This window comes from Saccoglossus kowalevskii, chromosome 11, assembly GCF_978046115.1.
Source record: "Saccoglossus kowalevskii chromosome 11, keSacKowa6.1, whole genome shotgun sequence".
NCBI classification, from domain to species: domain Eukaryota; kingdom Metazoa; phylum Hemichordata; class Enteropneusta; family Harrimaniidae; genus Saccoglossus; species Saccoglossus kowalevskii.
The window spans coordinates 36,889,971-36,909,439 of record NC_140651.1 but is presented as its reverse complement, the minus strand read 5'-3'; the positions used below and the strand labels follow the sequence as shown (position 1 = coordinate 36,909,439).

Sequence of the window (19,469 nt, the reverse complement as noted above, 5' to 3'; positions counted from 1 at the left end):
TATTGAAGGCAATGGACAAGAGAAATGGGTAAAATGTTCACTGATCATATAAATTGTCATAGAACTCATTAAATATGCAAATCCCTAATATCTTAGGCACTATTGCAAGTATAAACATGGAACCAATGCTACATTGAAGGCATTGGAAATAAGAAATGGCTAAAATGTTCAATGACTATATATGGTCATAGAACTCATTAAATATGCATACCTATAATATCTCGATCACTATTGAAGTTAGATATATGAAAATAACGCCATATTGAAGGCATTGTACAAAAGAAATGGCTAAAATGTTCAATGACCATATATGGTCATAGAACTTATTAAATGTGCATATTACTAATGTCTCAGGCACTATTGCAAGTACAAACATGGAATCAATCCTATATTGAAGGCATTGAACAAGATAAATTGCTACCATGTTAAATGACCATATATGGTCATATTATTCATATAGTGTAATCAATTCAACATACATTGTGATCAATTTACCTACAGTATATAGTAAAAGAATCACCGTAAATGTCTCCATTACCCTAGATATTACAGAAGTGTAATGTCATAACTCTCTTGCATGAATGCAATTCAGCACTAACTCAGGCATAGCATCGAAAGCCAGTAATCGCTGCTTGCAGCTATATTTAATATTTGTTATGGTACTGAGCTGTACAATGGTTGTAATTTTACCATGTTGATTTTCGGGATATACGAACCAATCGAAGGGGCTCTAAAGATTGTATTGCCTTCCTTATTAATATACGTAACTAAAAATAAATAAATATAATATTTATTGACACACATATTGATATTAAGATAGTAGTTTAAATGTCAGATATTTAGATAGTGATTGTTTGTCAGAAATTTACATAGTTGTTCTTGCTACATACAAGCCAAGCAGGACAATGTGGCTTTACATCATATGACAGGTCCTATATCATTTTCATTCCACCATCCACCACATACAAGCCAAGCAGGACAATGTGGCTTTACATCATATGACAGGTCCTAACCCATCTTCATCCCAGTATCCACCACATACAAGCCAATCAGGACAATGTGGCTTTACATCATATGACAGGTCCTAACCCATCTTCATTCCAGTATCCACCACATACAAGCCAATCAGGACAATGTGGCTTTACATCATATGACAGGTCCTAACCCATCTTCATTCCAGTATCCACCATATACAAGCCAAGCAGGACAATGTGGCTTTACATCATATGACAGGTCCTAACCCATCTTCATTCCAGTATCCACCATATACAAGCCAAGCAGGACAATGTGGCTTTACTTCATATGACAGGTCCTAACCCATCTTCATTCCAGTATCCACCATATACAAGCCAAGCAGGACAATGTGGCTTTACATCATATGACAGGTCCTATATCATTTTCATTCCAGTATCCACCACATACTAGCCAATCAGGACAATGTGGCTTTACATCATATGACAGGTCCTAACCCATCTGTGATTGGTGATAACGTCACTGAAACTACTGCGCAACGATACTGCGCATAACAAATTGTCGTTCGCTGCACTGGTGATGCTCTGGCCGCTGTTGCTTTCGGGGTTGCTTTCAGGGTTTTGAAGGAACTTTAGCCATCCGAAATAGACAGTAAACATGTCAGAATGGATATTAAGTAAGATACTCTGTTTTGATGTATAGGGTATTTTTTATACGGAGCAAAAATGTACGGCAAAGCCGCCACTGAAACGTCGCAGCCGGGGTCGCTGCAGCGCCTTCTATGCTGTAAGCATTTCTACGCGTTCCACGCCGATGCTAACCGAAAACGCTCTAAACAAAGCTGTGTGGCTTGTAGGTGTGGTACGTTCGTGAGAAGGTAATTTCAGTCATTTCCACGGCACTCTGACATTTTTATCTGTAGAGTGATCAAATAACTTGCGTTTGAGAATTTCTCAATTCATTTCAAAAATGTTATTCTCGATCATTTGAGTGATTCACACTGCTGAAACACGGTTCAACTAAAAAGAGTATCCATGGCTGAAAATAACATTTACTGAGTGTATTTCGTTGTTTTTTCAGCAAACAATGTATGTATGTTATTGAGTAATGTGAAACTTGTTATACCGGTAATAGATAAAATAAAATATTTAATACTTCAAATATGAGTGTTGTTATGTCTGTTCGATGTGATAAAATAAATAACACATGGTTATTCGGGCAATATCACGATTTGTTGTCTGCCCTTGGGCTGTTGGTCATGACCATAATATTGATGATGCCCTCTCCTTCGGCTCTGGCATCATCAATATTATGGTCATGACCACCATCCCTTGGGCAGGCAACAAAACGTGATATTACCCTCACAAGCATGTGTTATTATTTAACTATCTAATTTTGATGATTGTTTTTGTCATTTTTGGTAAAAAGTGATATTTTCGACTTCTTGTTAAAAACCACAAGTCTGATTGCTTTGATATTACATATATAGGTACTACATGTGGACCTTTTTCAGATTTGTTAATTTCATGGTGATATCTTTAACTATCTAATTTTGATGATTGTTTTTGTCATTTTTGGTAAAAAGTGATATTTTTGACTTCTTGTTAAAAACAAGTCTGATTGCTTTGATACTACATATATAGGTACTACATGTGGACCTCAGATTTATTAAATTTTGTGGTGATATCTTTAACTATCTAATTTTGATGATTGTTTTATCATTATTGGTGAAAAGTGATATTTTTGAATTCTTGTTGAAAACAGCTAGTCCCATTGCTTTGATACTATACATATTGTTGATTTTCTAATGATATCTTCTGTTCTTTTAATTGAAATGTGCATTGCTAACAGTGGAGCATAAATCTCATATGAAATACCTTTACATAGTCAATACAGTCAGAAATTTACCCCATTTCTTAATATGTGCATTTAATTTCCCTTTTTTGTTGGCAATAACATATTCAGTGTTCTGAATATTTTGAACAAACTGTTTAAGATGTTTGAAATGTGGAGTTTTTTCTTTACATTTGCAGATATAAATAACACGCTTAGTTACCAATAATAACAAAATAGGCAACAATGACAGAATTGTTTCATCAGATAAGTATTTCTCAACCCAATATGTTTTCCCCATCGCTCAGAAAATGTCTTCCAAAACAACTGAAATATAACATAAGGTGCATAATTGTAATATCTGTCTTCAATAGTCCCCGCACATTAATTTGTTTCATGATCTAATTTAAGATGGCCAAATGGTGGCCATTTTTGTGCAAAACAATCATCCAAATTAAGCATCTGTTCAAATTTACGTTGGACATTATGGAACCTTGATGCATTTTATCATTTTATTTTTCAGATCTAATTTAAAACGGCCGACTGGCGGCCATTGTGTTCTAATAAGTGCAGTTCTAGTGCTGTATCTGTAGCTCTGTCATGCTTTGACTGGTTATGATCAAATTTTATATATTCATTATAAATCATGACATAGATATATTGGTTTGACAATTTGATTCAAAATGGCCAAATGGCGACCATTTTTGTGCTAAAAAATCATCAAAAATCAAGTATTTCTGGCATTCCAGAACTTGATATTGGCGTTTATGAATGGATTTTGTACAAACTTGGTATACATACGTTGGACATTATGGGACCTTGATGCACGTCATTTTATTTTTTTATTTTTAAATGAATGCACTTATCTTAAGCCATATCTTTGTATGCTTTGACTGATTATGTTCAAATTTCATATATTCGTTTTACATCATGTTATAGATATATAAAGTATTCAAAATGGCCGACTGGTGGCCATTTTGTTTTAATTAATGCTGTTCCAGGGAAATATTTCTCAATATGCACAAGTACTCGTTTGACGATCAGATACAAGATGTCAATCATTTTAATGTTAAAAAATCATCATAATGAAGCATCATCTTCTGGATCCAAACTCCTGACATGTTTACTATAATACTATAAACAAAACTATATACTAGTATATCTTAAATTTGACAAATAACTGGGACTGCATGCATGGCTTGTTAGTCCATGTTCGGACGAAGTCCGAAAACGGGGACTTATAATTTGGTCTCCGTCCGTGCGTCTGTCCGGAGTCATATCATGGACCGATTCCGTTCCTTCTTTGCATGTGCCTAGTACTTTATGTGGGACATATGCACATGCAGTGGTTTAGCGATTTGATTCAAAATGGCCGACTGGCAGCCATCTTGTTTTTTGAAAATGTTGCATTTTGGACATGCTTTGTTAGTTTCCATTCAAACTTGGTACATAGATTATACATGTTAGGATACATGTCCATGACGATTTATTTCACAATTGGATCAAAGATGGTCAACATTTTTTTTTATGCGGTATCTTGGACGTGCTCTGTTTCAAAATCTGGTCAAGGAGGGCCTTACTACTATATTTCCACAATTTATGTACCATTTTCATTCGTATTTGGCACATACATCATACATATCAGTGTGTTTCATAATCAGATCAAAGATGTCCGAATAACGACAGTTTTTATTTTTGGCCATATTACTACTACACGGAACACGTGTTTTGATGTAAATAAACAACCTGTTGTATACTTGGAACTCAAGTTTCAAGGACACGCTCGCGACAATCCCTCCGCTTTAATATGACGAGCACAAAGAGAACTTTCAAAAACATAACGGGGACTGTGTCATTTTCAATGACTTGTTTATAAAAGAACAGCTCGGGTTTAAAGACAATTGCAAAACAATTAAACCTGGCACAGTATTAACACTTTTTAAAGAACTAGATTCCGGATCAGCCCATGTTAACCGCGTCAGCCTTCAAAGAGTGAGAAACGTCGGGTAAGTGTTTGAAATGTGTTGAGAATCTGAATAACGTTTTGTAGAGGCCATGTAGTTTATGATATGTAAGAGGTTGCAAGGAAGTGACGCGAAAACCGATGCGTCGGCCAAACAGGAAATGATTGCGCAGCACGTTGGCAATTGTCTTTAATTACGCTGTCTAATTGTTTCTGAATTATTTTGTGATTGGTGTTGACTTCACACTTCTGTGAACTTATCTTGCAATTTGATTTGCGTAATAAGTGGGCTGTCGATATTTTGCGACCTTTTTAATATGATATAATATTTATAACAATCACAATACCTTGAATCACACTCTGAATTTTTGCTATGTTTTGTTCTCAATTATTTTTATTATCCAATCAAATGCTGACATTCACGCACTTTTCCTTGCCATGCGATGACCATGGAGGTAGAAAAGAGATCTTTTCTACCTCCATGCCATGACCCGAGGCGTTCATCCACATTGCCAGACGTTTCGACCCTGGACGTTTCGGTCAAGAGTTACGACTCTGATAGTGCAGTACTCACTTGATCGCCATGTCCATTTTTCCTGGTTGCCAAGACCAACATGACGAAATCTGACAAATACTGCAAAGCAGGTGTACATGTCAATTAACATTTAGAAGTAAAAAAAAGAAACAAGACATTAAATGACTTTTCCCCTTGTCGTGACTAATTTATATTCAAATTAGTACTAATCGTTTACAAATTGCTTGATATTTCGATATAAAAAAAATACGTACATTTAAATATGTATTTTAGGTATAGGTCCATTAGAGAATTATTATATTTGAAACAATAAAGTTCATTAAATTAAAGTTACTATTGTATATATGTTTGAACATCCGAATAAATAATTCTTTTCTATTTATTTCATTAAAATAAAATGGCAATACTATGAATGACTATAGTGGTATGTTTTAATTTTACACTTGTCTTCACACTATTAGCAACAATTAATTTGAGAATTGATTTCCAGTGCACGGCAGTCACTTTTCCGTCATTTGCACATACCAGTCTTTACTTGTCAACACCTCTTTTATTGTTTTTTTTTACTTCTACGGGGTTTTTTTAGCACACATTTTAATGACATTATGATAAAATGTACTGGCTGGCCTTTATATGTCTTGCATATTTATAATTCATCCATTTGTGAATCGTGTCCAGCATAACATATCGAAAACCAAACTCGTTTGCGAAAACTAGTTTAACTAATACTGACTACTTAGACCGAAAAGTTCACTTATATGTTCAATATGTATAATATACAAGTGTATGTATGTATATATATATATATATATATATATATGACAGGGACAGTTGCTTAATTTTTTTATTAAATTGGTTATGCTTATTTTAAAATAGGGTTCATTAGCTTCTCCTGCGTTTTGCTTAGGCGTTCACTAGTTTCACCGTAGTTACATACCTCACTGAACCCTACTTCACTCTAGTACAGGTATATAGTAAGTATCAAACTGTAAGGTATCATATAGGAGAGGATCGTTGGGACGCTCTAGTTAAGAACAGAAGTATTCGGTACTCAGACCGAAATCCAGCTGAAATTTCGACGGATTCCGGATCTCATCGAATAGGATTTGCCCTGCGTATAAATTGACACTATCTGGGGCACGTCGAACATGATGAGTACCAACCAAAAATACACACATGACATTTTAAGTGGCTCGAAACAAAACCTATTCGCTAATTTTCGTTTCAAAAACATCGATGACTGCTTAAAACCCTGCACCCCGTCCCGCATGTTTGTTTTTTTATCAAGCAGGAGACTTCGGTCAGCGTAGCGTTGCCCCAGTGGTTTCCACTGTGCATCCAGTAGTTAATGACGACATCACGGTCATGATACATTCCACATGGTATTCAGCTTAACCATATTTTCTTTTTTGCTTCATGGCTTAACTTAATAGGAACAGTAACTCGAGCAATAAATGTGCCTTCCGATTTTAAGGATATCGTGCCATGTAATATTCAATGAAAAAAATAGTGAAACACGAGGCCCACGGCGGGGGCCCACATAAAGTGTTGCAATAGTGTAAGTCTATGGGCTACTGTAGACCCCCCCCCCCCCCTAGGGATTTTCATTGACCATAATTTTTAGTTAGACAGGACCCTCAGCTATCCTAAACAGGTTGTTTACCATAAAATTAGTGGTGGGTGTGAGAGCCACAGCTGTTGCCATGGCAACATATTTATGAAATAAAGGAATTGAAGAAAATGACACATCTCTGTAAGTAATCAACATACAAACTCAAAATAAATGTCTATGTATAGTGTTGATGGTGCCCATTTGATTATGACCTTGACCTTGGTCATTCAAGCTCAGGGTCATGGTGTAAACAAAAGAAAAAAATGATTTTTGCTTGAAAGTTGAGGGCAGAATAAATTTTCCCACAATTTTTGACACTGGAGTCATTGTAATTTTGTTTATTTATGAAAATTGTGTTCATTATGTCATATACATTTTTATTAAGGTTAATCCAGTGAAAAGGACCCAAGAATAGCTGATAAATATGGCGGATGAAAGACCTATGGCATTTGTACCAAAGAAAAAGAGAAGGATTCCAAAAACCAAGCAAGCTCTGACTTGCATCATACATTGTTGTAATGTGAAAGGAACAAAACTGTCACCTGTAACAGAAGTCAATTTCAGGAAGATCAAGGACACCTGTGACATTCGTTCGAGGCATAGCTTACATGAGCCATATGATTACATTGTAAAACATATGCCCGATGAATACCAGAACCACGTACATGGATTTCACAGAGTATGCTACCAGAAGTTCACCAATGTTTCTAAAACGTGAGGCAATGACTGACCGTGCACACCATAATGTGAAGAGAAGACGTGTGTCAGCTGATTCCAGTGTACTTTTCCCAAGTAATGAATGTCTCTTTTGCTTCAAACAAAGAAAAAAAGAAGAGGCAAGGAAGAAGCACTTACAAAGTGCGTGACATCTACTGCAAGTGATCTGATAAAGGAGCTAGCTATCATGAACAATGATTATGCTATGCAGGCAAAAGTCAATGATGTTGATCTTATAGCCAAAGAGGCGCACTATCATCACTCCTGTTATAAGTTGTACACACATTTCGATGAGCGGAATATGACACAAGCTCGAGGTGATGAAAATGCCAAGCAAGAACAGGCAGCTCATGCAGCTGCATTTGAGTACACATCTGAGTACATAACTGAGAGCATTATCAAGAATTCAAATGTAGAACGACTTGGTATGTTGAAAGAGAAATACTTGCTCTTTATGCAGCAATACCATCCGGACCACTATAATCCAAACTACAAAACAGACAAACTCAAACAGAAGATCAAAAACGCATTTGGCAACACTATTCAGTTCTGGCAACCAAATTACCGTAGTGAGCTTATCTACTCAACAGCTGTTGAACAAGGTCAAGCAGTGGAAACTGCATTTGAGGTTGCTGCATCAGAAATCAGGCGTTTGGAAGAAGCCGCCATGTTTTTGCGACGAATCATAATAGCTGCCAAGAAAGATTCTTCAGATATGCCTTATCCACCTCCTCCTGGAAATAAACTCAAAGATTGGGATGTCCCACCAGTGCAGTTGTCAAATTTCATTTCTGCACTTCTTGTTGGCAAGAAGATGGATGCACTATCTGCTAGCAAAACACGGAGAGTATTATCCATTGGCCGTGATATAATATAATCTGTGACTAATGGTAGATGGATGACACCTAAGCATATACTCCTTGGAACGTCATTATGGCATTTGACAGGAAGAGCAGACATCGTGAAGTTGGTGAACAGATTTGGGCACTGTGTATCATATTCAGTTATACTAGAAATCTTGACTGCTTATCCACATGGTTATAAAATCCCATGATAGTCCAATTCCACCTAGTATCAAAACACAAGGTAATGAAGTGCTGCACTTCTGTTGGGACAATTTTGATCTCAACGAAGAGACAACATCTGGTGCTGGAACGACTCATTCAACTCATGGGCTTGTAATTCAAGAGAGAGTCATTGACCAATCAAATGATGACAATTATGAATTACCTGTCATGGCTAGGACAAAGAAGCGATCAGTGACAGATGAAGTCGAAATAATGGAGCCGTGTTTTGTCAAAAAACATGTTGAACCCAGTCTTAGTATTCAAATTACTGAACCTCAACAAACAAACAAGAGAATATGTTTCAGACATCAAAGTTTCTGACATGATATGGGTGCTGTGCAGGACACTGCCAAAAACAGTTGACCAAAAAGTACCTAGTTGGGGAGGTTGGATTTCTCTTACTGGAGAGAAAAGAGAAGAAAGAGAATCAATAGTGGAATACATGCCTCCAGTAAATGCCCCGATCACTGAAAACATGACTGTGATGCATGTGCTGAAGATTTCCCAGGAGGCATCCGCTGCTGTTGGTCAGCCCTACACGATTGTTACATTCAATCTAGCTGCTGCTAAAAAGGCATATGGAATTTTATGGACGTATCCAGATCGATTCAAGAATGTCATTATTCAACTTGGGGCATTCCACATGGCATGTGCATATATAGGTGCATTAGGAAAATATATGAAGGGTAGTGGATTGGAGGGAGTTGTGGTTGAATTCACAGTATGTGTAAGTGGGTCGATAGACAAAGTCATGAATGGGAAACATTACAATAGGGCCAGGCTTGTTATCAAAACATCATTGGACGCTCTAGGTCGACTGTTGTTGACTTCATTCCATGACGATGTAGGTGAAGTCATTGGCGAAGGAGAAATGAAGTTAATGTCCAACCTAGCAAACAAGCCAAACTCAGAGAATTTGTCTGCTGTCATGGAAAACCCAATATGGAAGGAATGGATACAGAAGTATGATGAGTACAAGGACAAGTTGCGTGCCGGAGAAAAGGGCAAAACACCACAGTTATGGATAGGGTACATGGATAAGGCATGGCTCCGTATGCGTTTCCTGAGGGCTACTAAGGCCAATGACATCAACCTTCATATGGCCTGTCTGCATGAAATGTGCCCTCTCTTCTTTAGTCAAGAAAAGCCAAACTATGCAAGGTATACATCACTGTACTTGAATGTACTCCTTAACCATTCACACACCCTGGCGCTATGGAGCTTCTTGAGAATAATGGAATGAGTGTGAATCGATCTGGTGTTCCAAATTCTCGCAATGCTGTTGATATAACAATAGAACAGACCTATAACCGTCATGTCAGTGGGCATGGTCCTGGAATCATTGTCTTCAGTCGTAACTTGGCAGCCTATCATAGATGGAGTTTCACTCGGCATGCAAGAGCAGACTATATAAGGCAACACTTGAATCTGCTGGTATTGGAAATGATGAGATGAGCTACCACAAAGGTGTCACCGCATCAGAGATTGTAAAAGGAGAATCTGCAGTGCAGAAGATGATCACTGCCTTCCAAAACTTCATCAATCCCTTCATGATACCCGATGTGCACAATCTGTATTGCATATCATCAGGAAGACCAGTTTCAGACGAAATATCCATTGATTTACTTGCTGTTGACACACATGGCACCAACGCATACAAAAGATTCAAAGAAGAAAGACTAGTGCAGAAGACAGTCACTTTCAATGCACCAATCAAGAGACTGAAGTTGAAGTCGTTTGCTTCAATGGCAGTGAAAAAGTCTGTAACAAGTTCAACAAAGAAGACAAAGGAACTGGTAGCAGAGATAAGTGTATTTGGGAGGCTCATACTACTTGCAATGAATCATGATCTATGCATGGAAAAGGTGATGACATACCCACTTGGCCCGGTGCCTTGGAGTATAGCCACTGCTGATGGTGCACCATACAAAACTGACAAGGCAAAGCTTCTGCACAAACTGGAAGAGGGACATACAGTGACAAGCATGCCAGATTCTGTGGTTCATATTATTGATGGAAATGCACTGTTCCAATCACTAACACAAATCCCACAAACCTTTGAAGAGTTGGCTCAGCATATATTTGCACAGCTCCCAAATGCTACCCGTGTTAACTTTATCACAGATACATACCAGACTCAGAGTATCAAGAATATAGAGAGGGAACGCCGTGGCACATCACAAGAATTCCTCATACATGGACCTCTCACTAGAGTACCACGTGACTTCAAACAGTTTCTGGCAAACAGCAGTAACAAATCACAACTCATTTGTCTGATTTTGCACGAATGGAAGCAAGACAAATATGCGATAAAGCTGAAAAGAAGGCAGGTGATGCTTGTCTCCGGTGAGAACTGTTGGTGTCTAAGTAGTGAAGATGGCCATACAACTGAGGTACAAGAGGTTCCAAACTTGCGATCTATTCAGGTGGGTCAAACTATATGTAATTTAATATATCCAAGTTTAACAAATATATATTCCAGTATACCAGTATGATGATAGCATCCTAGCATTTTAATCCACATTCACAGAATTAGAAAATTATTAAAATTATTATTATAAAAAAAAATTATTAAAGCACATATAGTCAAGTAGGCCACTATTACATCAATGTTACCAATTTACATTTGATATGCTATTAATTCTAGACAATGATATTATTTTTCAGGAGAAAGCCGACACCAGAATCATTCTCCACTGCTGTCATATTGCAATACACTGCATAGATTCAAATGCCATCATAATCCAGTCTCCTGATACAGATGTTTTCCTTTTGCTGATGAAGTTTTCACAGAAAATCAGAATACCACTAATCATGGACACTGGTGTTGCAGACAAACGAAGGTTGATTAACATCAGCTCAGCAGTCCAGGCAATTGGCAATGAGCTATGCAATACATTGCTTTCATTTCATGCATTCACCGGCTGTGATTCTATAAATTCATTTGTGCGTAAGGGCAAGGTGGGACCCCTGCGTGTCTTGCAAAGAAACCCACAATTTATTCCTGTCTTCACAAGCTTAGGTACAAGCCAGGCTCTTACAACAGATGAATTTGATGAATTGGAGGCATTCACATGCCTTATGTATGGAGCGAACCCAGGTGTAAAAGATATCAACAAGCTTCGATACACTATGTTCATGACACGTTACACGCCAAAGAACAAGTTACTGTCCAATGAAAGTTGAATCGACCTTAGTTTGCTTCCACCATGCAGATCTTCCTTGAGGATGCATATTATACGTGCCAACTATCAGGCTCTTATCTGGAATCAAGCTGATGTGGCATGTCCAGACTTGCCAAAGCCTGAAAATGGTCATGGCTGGCAACTACAAAAAGACAAATTGCAGTACAAATGGACAGAAGATGAAATGCTCCCGAAGGAACTTGTTGATTTGGTACTTGAGCAGGGTGATGAAGAAGAGGATATTGGAAATGATTACTATTACAACATGCAAGATGATACATTTGATGATGGATGATGATGACGATGACGATGATGACGACGACGACGATGCTGTTGATGAAGGAGGTGATGATGGCGATGATTACATACGACTTCTCAGACAATAATATGTGAATGTGTATATATTCACTCGAAAAAGGGAATAACATTTTAGTTATAATCCGCTGATAATAAAGGAAGACAACTTTAAAAGTGTTAATACCCATCCCTATATGATTGTTAAGATAAATGAAAAGTGGTATTACTAGTATAGCGATTGAAAGTATAGTATATTAAAAGTATAATAGTAAAATTTATACTATAGTAGAAGTATAGCAAAACTGTATGTTTGACATTGATCACATGCTATTTTTGACCTTAATGATGAAGTATAATAAATACAATGTTGAATAATGAAGCATTTGTAATATTTTTTTGAACAATAACGAATTAGCTTAAGAAAAAAAGTGAATTTTGGTACAAAATCTCAAATTTTAGACCAAAATCCATGTTTTTTTCTACTTTCCTTTGATCTATTTGTGACCTTGACCTTGTATGATCAAGGTCATGGTTGCAATCAATCGGGCGTCGTCATAACTATATACCTACACACTAAGTTTGTGTTTTTATGTTGCTTAGTTTTAGAGATATGACATTTTCTAAAATTCCAATATTTCATCACTGCGTTGCCATGGAAACAGTCTGGCCACCCACACCCACCATTAATATTATGGCAAACAGGCAGATTTCGATAGCTGAGGTTCCTATCTAACTAAAAAACATGATGTGCAAAAATCCCTAAGCGGGGGGATGGTTTCGATTATTGGCCCCCAGTCTATAGCACCCTTCATAACAAATCACCGTGTTGAAGGGCGGTGAACAAATGAGACAATGATTGTCAAATTGTTTTGGTAATCATCGCATGTCAATTCACTTCATTTGTACAGGGTATTCTGACACAAAAATAAGGTAAACCAGCCTACTTAGTGCTAATGATTTTGTGATTTCCCACACGAAGAACGATCTCAGAAATAATCCGACATGCTGATCAGCCCACCAACAATCGGCACCAAAATTGATCACAGCTGTCACGGTAAATTCGGTACGTTTTACGAGGTTTTTTTTCTCCAAATCCCAACATATATTTACACATGTAGGCGAATATTGTCACCCGGTTTTGTCAGCTCTGTGTAAATAGATATTTTTTACTGGGAATGTGCCCCATTTTACGTACGAGAAGCCCTTACACAACGCAGTAGTCATCAACACGCATAGCTGTGGAATCGTAGCCCTATGTTGCCGACCGCATTATTTACGTGACAGACTCTGGCCGGCCCTAAAAACAAGACGTCCGAATGAAATTGTTAGGGCAAAATTTGATTGTATGTCGCACCAAAGAGCTACGGAACCGCAGCTACAACACACATAGACAACCTGTACCTACTAATCGACTTGATAGCTTCGTAATTTGGGGAGGGTGGGGGTGAAAGTGCATCATGCAAGATTTCAAATAATGGAAAGAAGTACAATACAATGTTGGTAAGCGATACAAAGAAAATATCTCCTTACGGCAGCGACTTGATACAACTACATTGATGCTGGAGGTCACCCTATTTGTTCTCACAGGAAGCGCAGGAACTATGATCAACTGTACGCACTCCCTGTGAGCGTGGGGGGGGGGGGTATCGGCTGTGTAAGAAAGACAAGGGACAAAGGCTCCAGCCACCTCATATTTTTTAAACTGGGAAAACAGACAAACAGAATGAAAAATAAAATCTATAAAAAATACCAGGTTGAAGATTATTAGTTGCTCTTTCAAATTTCGCCAAAGCCTTACCTATATTCAACCAGAGGTACATTACTTGGGGTTTGCAACTACGGTGACACAATACCAAGATCCTGTTTCAATCTCGCTCTCACATAAGAGTTTCAACTCAGAAAATTTGCATGCCCGAGAGGTAACTAGGATACTGAGATGTCCAGGTGACGGATTGCGATAACTATATTTCCTGTACATTTATTCACTATGAATGTGGTAATACATGTTTTATTACAAACTGCCTATGTCATGTCAGAAGGTCGTAGCATCAGTCTCGCTGTCTACGAGATGAGACTTGAATGGGATCTTGGCATGATTTCACCATACAATACTATGCACGTTGCAAACCCAAAGTAATGTACCTCTGGTTCTACCTATATCTGCAGAAAATAGTTTTAATGCTTCTTGGGATATAACTGAAATAGCTTAAAATTCATTATTATGCAGATGAGCTCATTAATATGCATGGATGTCAACCAAAAACTAATCAATTCTGCGCATTGCCCCAGACAAGCTATGTATCAAGTTTCATTAAAATCCGAACATTGGTTCTTTCGATGGAACAGACACACACAGACAGACACACTAACTGCAAAGACTCCCTTTTTGTGCTTCGCACATGGGAGTCAAAAATATAGGCTCTAAAATTATGCCCAGCGCAATAAAATTCAACAGCCAGTTTGACGCCACAATTTCTTGCTTCGAGCCCAAGTTCTATGCAGGATTTTATTGCGTTCAAAAATTATTTCATTTCAAACTGCGCGTGCACACACACCCTGATTTCTCAAAATGCATACTAATTAGGTAACTTGTCACTAACAAAATTCACTGAAAACATTTTGAGCAATAGTACTAGAGTGAAATATAAACGTGCCTCTGCATTCTCCATGAATTTTGTAACTAAATTGCTATGATCAGGGTCAAGAAAAAAAACTTTGAGTCTGATCAAAAACGCGTCTCAAAAAATACCTTCACATCAGTTTTGAGATATTTTTTCGGCTCGTAACGATAAAATCAGTCAAGTTAGAACTATCATGTTTGTTATCGGAAAGCATTTTGGCACAATTTTACTTATTTTTTCATTGCTCATGAATAATAATTTATGAGGCGATTACTATATTCCAAACAATTGTGTCATGCAACTCCCCCCCCCCCTGTATAACATGGCCTGATCCACATGTTAGTTTTCAGGATGCAAACCAACAGGGAACTGAATAATGATTTTTCTCACATTACAATATTGTCTATGTACTAGTAACATTAATTAGACAAGTACAAATAATCATTTTAATTAAGAATTTTAATAATGATACTGATGTTATAGAAATGAAAATGATTATTTTTTTTTAACTTTAATTTTGGCTTATACAAAATATTAATATGAAAAAAATGCTACCACAGAATATCAAAGCATTTAGAATAAAACTGAGTAGTTCTCTGTTAGAACAATAAATGCAATTTTTGGTTGATGCGAGTGTCTATGTATATAGGAATATTAAAATACAAATTATTTTGATTGTAGACATACCTCTGTAAATTATAGAAGTGTATGTGCTACAAAAAAATTCAATAACTTATTAAAAATTTAAAAATATATTCCTAAAATGTTGTTGTTTACATGATTGAAGCTTACATCTCATTAAGAGATTTCTTTAATTTTGTTGTTGCAATTGTCACCAATATCTTCTGCATATCTTCTGTCACTGATGTAATTTGCATATTTATTATTGTCACTGATGTAATTTGCATATTTATTATTGTCACTGATGTAATTTGCATATTTATTATTGTCACTGATGTAATTTGCATATTCATTATTGTTACTGGGTGATGCAATTGTCACCGATATCTTCTGCATATTTATCTGTAATCAACGTTCTCAATTGTTCAATTTCTTGTCTCATTTGTCTGACTTGAGTCAGTTTCTGTTTCATGCTATTAATATTCCTTGCATCAAAGTCATCAGGTTCTTCACTATCAACAATGGGAGCTGACGCTACAACAAAACATAGTAAACCAGTTGTAGCATGAAACAAAAATGAACAACTAAAATGATGTTCTGTTAATGCATAGTACCATAGTTTTAAAACAATTATTTATTGTATCGTACTATTAGTCATGTACTTTATTAATCTCCCTGATGGCCCTTAATGTCCCTTATAGAACAATACATAATTTTATAAAAGCTCTCACATAATAGAAGGGTAATATATACAAGAAAAATCTTGCAAGAAAAATAGTAACATATTTTTTACAACACTTAATTAGTTGATAGACCATATACTAATTGTATGGTTGGAGTGTTATCTATTGTATGATGATATCAGTGTAGTAGTTGTATGGTTGGAGTGTTATCTATTATATAATGATATCAGTGTAGTAGTTGTATGGTTGGAGTGTTATCTATTGTATAATGATATCAGTGTAGTAGTTGTATGGTTGGAGTGTTATCTATTGTATGATGATAACAGTGTAGTAGTTGTATGGTTGGAGTGTTATCTATTGTATAATGATATCAGTGTAGTAGTTGTATGGTTGGAGTGTTATCTATTGTATGATGATAACAGTGTAGTAGTTGTATGGTTGGAGTGTTATCTATTGTATAATGATATCAGTGTAGTAGTTGTATGGTTGGAGTGTTATCTATTGTATGATGATAACAGTGTAGTAGTTGTATGGTTGGAGTGTTATCTATTGTATGATGATAACAGTGTAGTAGTTGTATGGTTGGAGTGTTATCTATTATATGATGATAACAGTGTAGTAGTTGTATGGTTGGAGTGTTATCTATTGTATGATGATAACAGTGTAGTAGTTGTATGGTTGGAGTGTTATCTATTATATGATGATAACAGTGTAGTAGTTGTATGGTTGGAGTGTTATCTATCGTATGATGATATCAGTGTAGTACATTTTGTAGTTGTATGGTTGGAGTGTTATCAGTTATATGATGATAACAGTGTAGTAGTTGTATGGTTGGAGTGTTATCTATTGTATGATGATATCAGTGTAGTAGATTTTGTAGTTGTATGGTTGGAGTGTTATCTATTGTATGATGATATCAGTGTAGTAGATTTTGTAGTTGTATGGTTGGAGTGTTATCTATTGTATGATGATAACAGTGTAGTAGTTGTATGGTTGGAGTATTATCTATTGTATGATGATATCAGTGTAGTAGTTGTATGGTTGGAGTGTTATCTATTGTATAATGATATCAGTGTAGTAGTTGTATGGTTGGAGTATTATCTATTGTATGATGATAACAGTGTAGTAGTTGTATGGTTGGAGTATTATCTATTGTATTATGATATCAGTGTAGTAGTTGTATGGTTGGAGTATTATCTATTGTATGATGATAACAGTGTAGTAGTTGTATGGTTGGAGTATTATCTATTGTATTATGATATCAGTGTAGTAGTTGTATGGTTGGAGTGTTATCTATTATATGATGATAACAGTGTAGTAGTTGTATGGTTGGAGTATTATCTATTGTATGATGATATCAGTGTAGTAGATTTTGTAGTTGTATGGTTGGAGTGTTATCTATTGTATGATGATAACAGTGTAGTAGTTGTATGGTTGGAGTATTATCTATTGTATGATGATAACAGTGTAGTAGTTGTATGGTTGGAGTATTATCTATTGTATTATGATATCAGTGTAGTAGTTGTATGGTTAAAGTGCTATCTATTGTATGATGATATCAGTGTAGTAGTTGTATGGTTGGAGTGTTATCTATTCTAAGATAGTAGTTGTAGTAGTTGTATGATTGAAGTGTTATCTATTTTATGATGATATAAGTGTAGTAGTTGTATGGGTGGAGTGTTATCTATTGTATGATGATATCAGTGTAGTACATTTTGTAGTTGTATGGTTGGAGTGTTATCTATTGTATGATGATAACAGTGTAGTAGTTGTATGGTTGGAGTGTTATCTATTGTATGATGATATCAGTGTTGTAGTTGTATGGTTGGAGTGTTATCTATTATATGATGATAACAGTGTAGTAGTTGTATGGTTGGAGTGTTATCTATTGTATGATGATATCAGTGTAGTACATTTTGTAGTTGTATGGTTGGAGTGTTATCTATTATATGATGATATCAGTGTAGTACATTTTGTAGTTGTATGGTTGGAGTGTTATCTATTATATGATGATATCAGTGTAGTACATTTTGTAGTTGTATGGTTGGAGTGTTATCTATTGTTTGATGATATCAGTGTAGTACATTTTGTAGTTGTATGGTTGGAGTGTTATCTATTTTATGATGATATCAGTGTAGTAGTTGTATGGTTGGAGTGTTATCTATTGTATGATGATATCAGTGTAGCAGTTGCATGGTTGGAGTGTTATCTATTGTATGATGATATCAGTGTAGTAGTTGTATGGTTGGAGTGTTATCTATTATATGATGATAACAGTGTAGTAGTTGTATGGTTGGAGTGTTATCTATTGTATGATGATAACAATGTAGTAGTTGTATGGTTGGAGTGTTATCTATTGTATGATGATATCAGTGTAGTACATTTTGTAGTTGTATGGTTGGAGTGTTATCTATTATATGATGATATCAGTGTAGTACATTTTGTAGTTGTATGGTTGGAGTGTTATCTATTATATGATGATATCAGTGTAGTACATTTTGTAGTTGTATGGTTGGAGTGTTATCTATTGTATGATGATATCAGTGTAGTAGTTGTATGGTTGGAGTGTTATCTATTGTATGATGATATCAGTGTAGTACATTTTGTAGTTGTATGGTTGGAGTGTTATCTATTGTATGATGATATCAGTGTAGTACATTTTGTAGTTGTTTGGTTGGAGTGTTATCTATTGTATGATGATATCAGTGTAGTACATTTTGTAGTTGTATGGTTGGAGTGTTATCTATTGTATGATGATATCAGTGTAGTACATTTTGTAGTTGTATGGTTGGAGTGTTATCTATTATATGATGATATCAGTGTAGTACATTTTGTAGTTGTATGGTTGGAGTGTTATCTATTGTATGATGATATCAGTGTAGTACATTTTGTAGTTGTATGGTTGGAGTGTTATCTATTGTATGATGATATTAGTGTAGTAGTTGTATGGTTGGAGTGTTATCTATTGTATGATGATATCAGTGTAGTAGTTGTATGGTTGGAGTGTTATCTATTGTATGATGATATCAGTGTAGTACATTTTGTAGTTGTATGGTTGGAGTGTTATCTATTGTATGATAATATCAGTGTAGTAGTTGTATGGTTGGAGTGTTATCTATTCTAAGATAGTAGTTGTATGGTTGAAGTGTTATCTATTATATGATGATAACAGTGTAGTAGTTGTATGGTTGGAGTGTTATCTATTGTATGATAATATCAGTGTAGTAGTTGTATGGTTGGAGTGTTATCTATTCCAAGATAGTAGTTGTAGTAGTTGTATGGTTGGAGTGTTATCTATTCTAAGATAGTAGTTGTATGGTTGAAGTGTTATCTATTCTAAGATAGTAGTTGTAGTAGTTGTAT

At 36.0% G+C, this 19,469-nt stretch overlaps 1 protein-coding gene across 1 annotated transcript in view; it reads right to left on the bottom strand.

The window, feature by feature from the left end:
* Window positions 1–15,243: 15,243 nt before the first annotated feature.
* LOC102806612 (centrosomal protein of 85 kDa-like) overlaps window positions 15,244–19,469 on the bottom strand; it is an 88,028-nt gene continuing 83,802 nt past the window's right edge. The window contains exon 12 of the mRNA XM_085505161.1: window positions 15,244–15,957. Coding sequence (XP_085361287.1) covers window positions 15,782–15,957 — 176 coding nt within the window. The 3' untranslated portion in view covers window positions 15,244–15,781. The remainder of the gene's footprint in view (window positions 15,958–19,469) is intronic.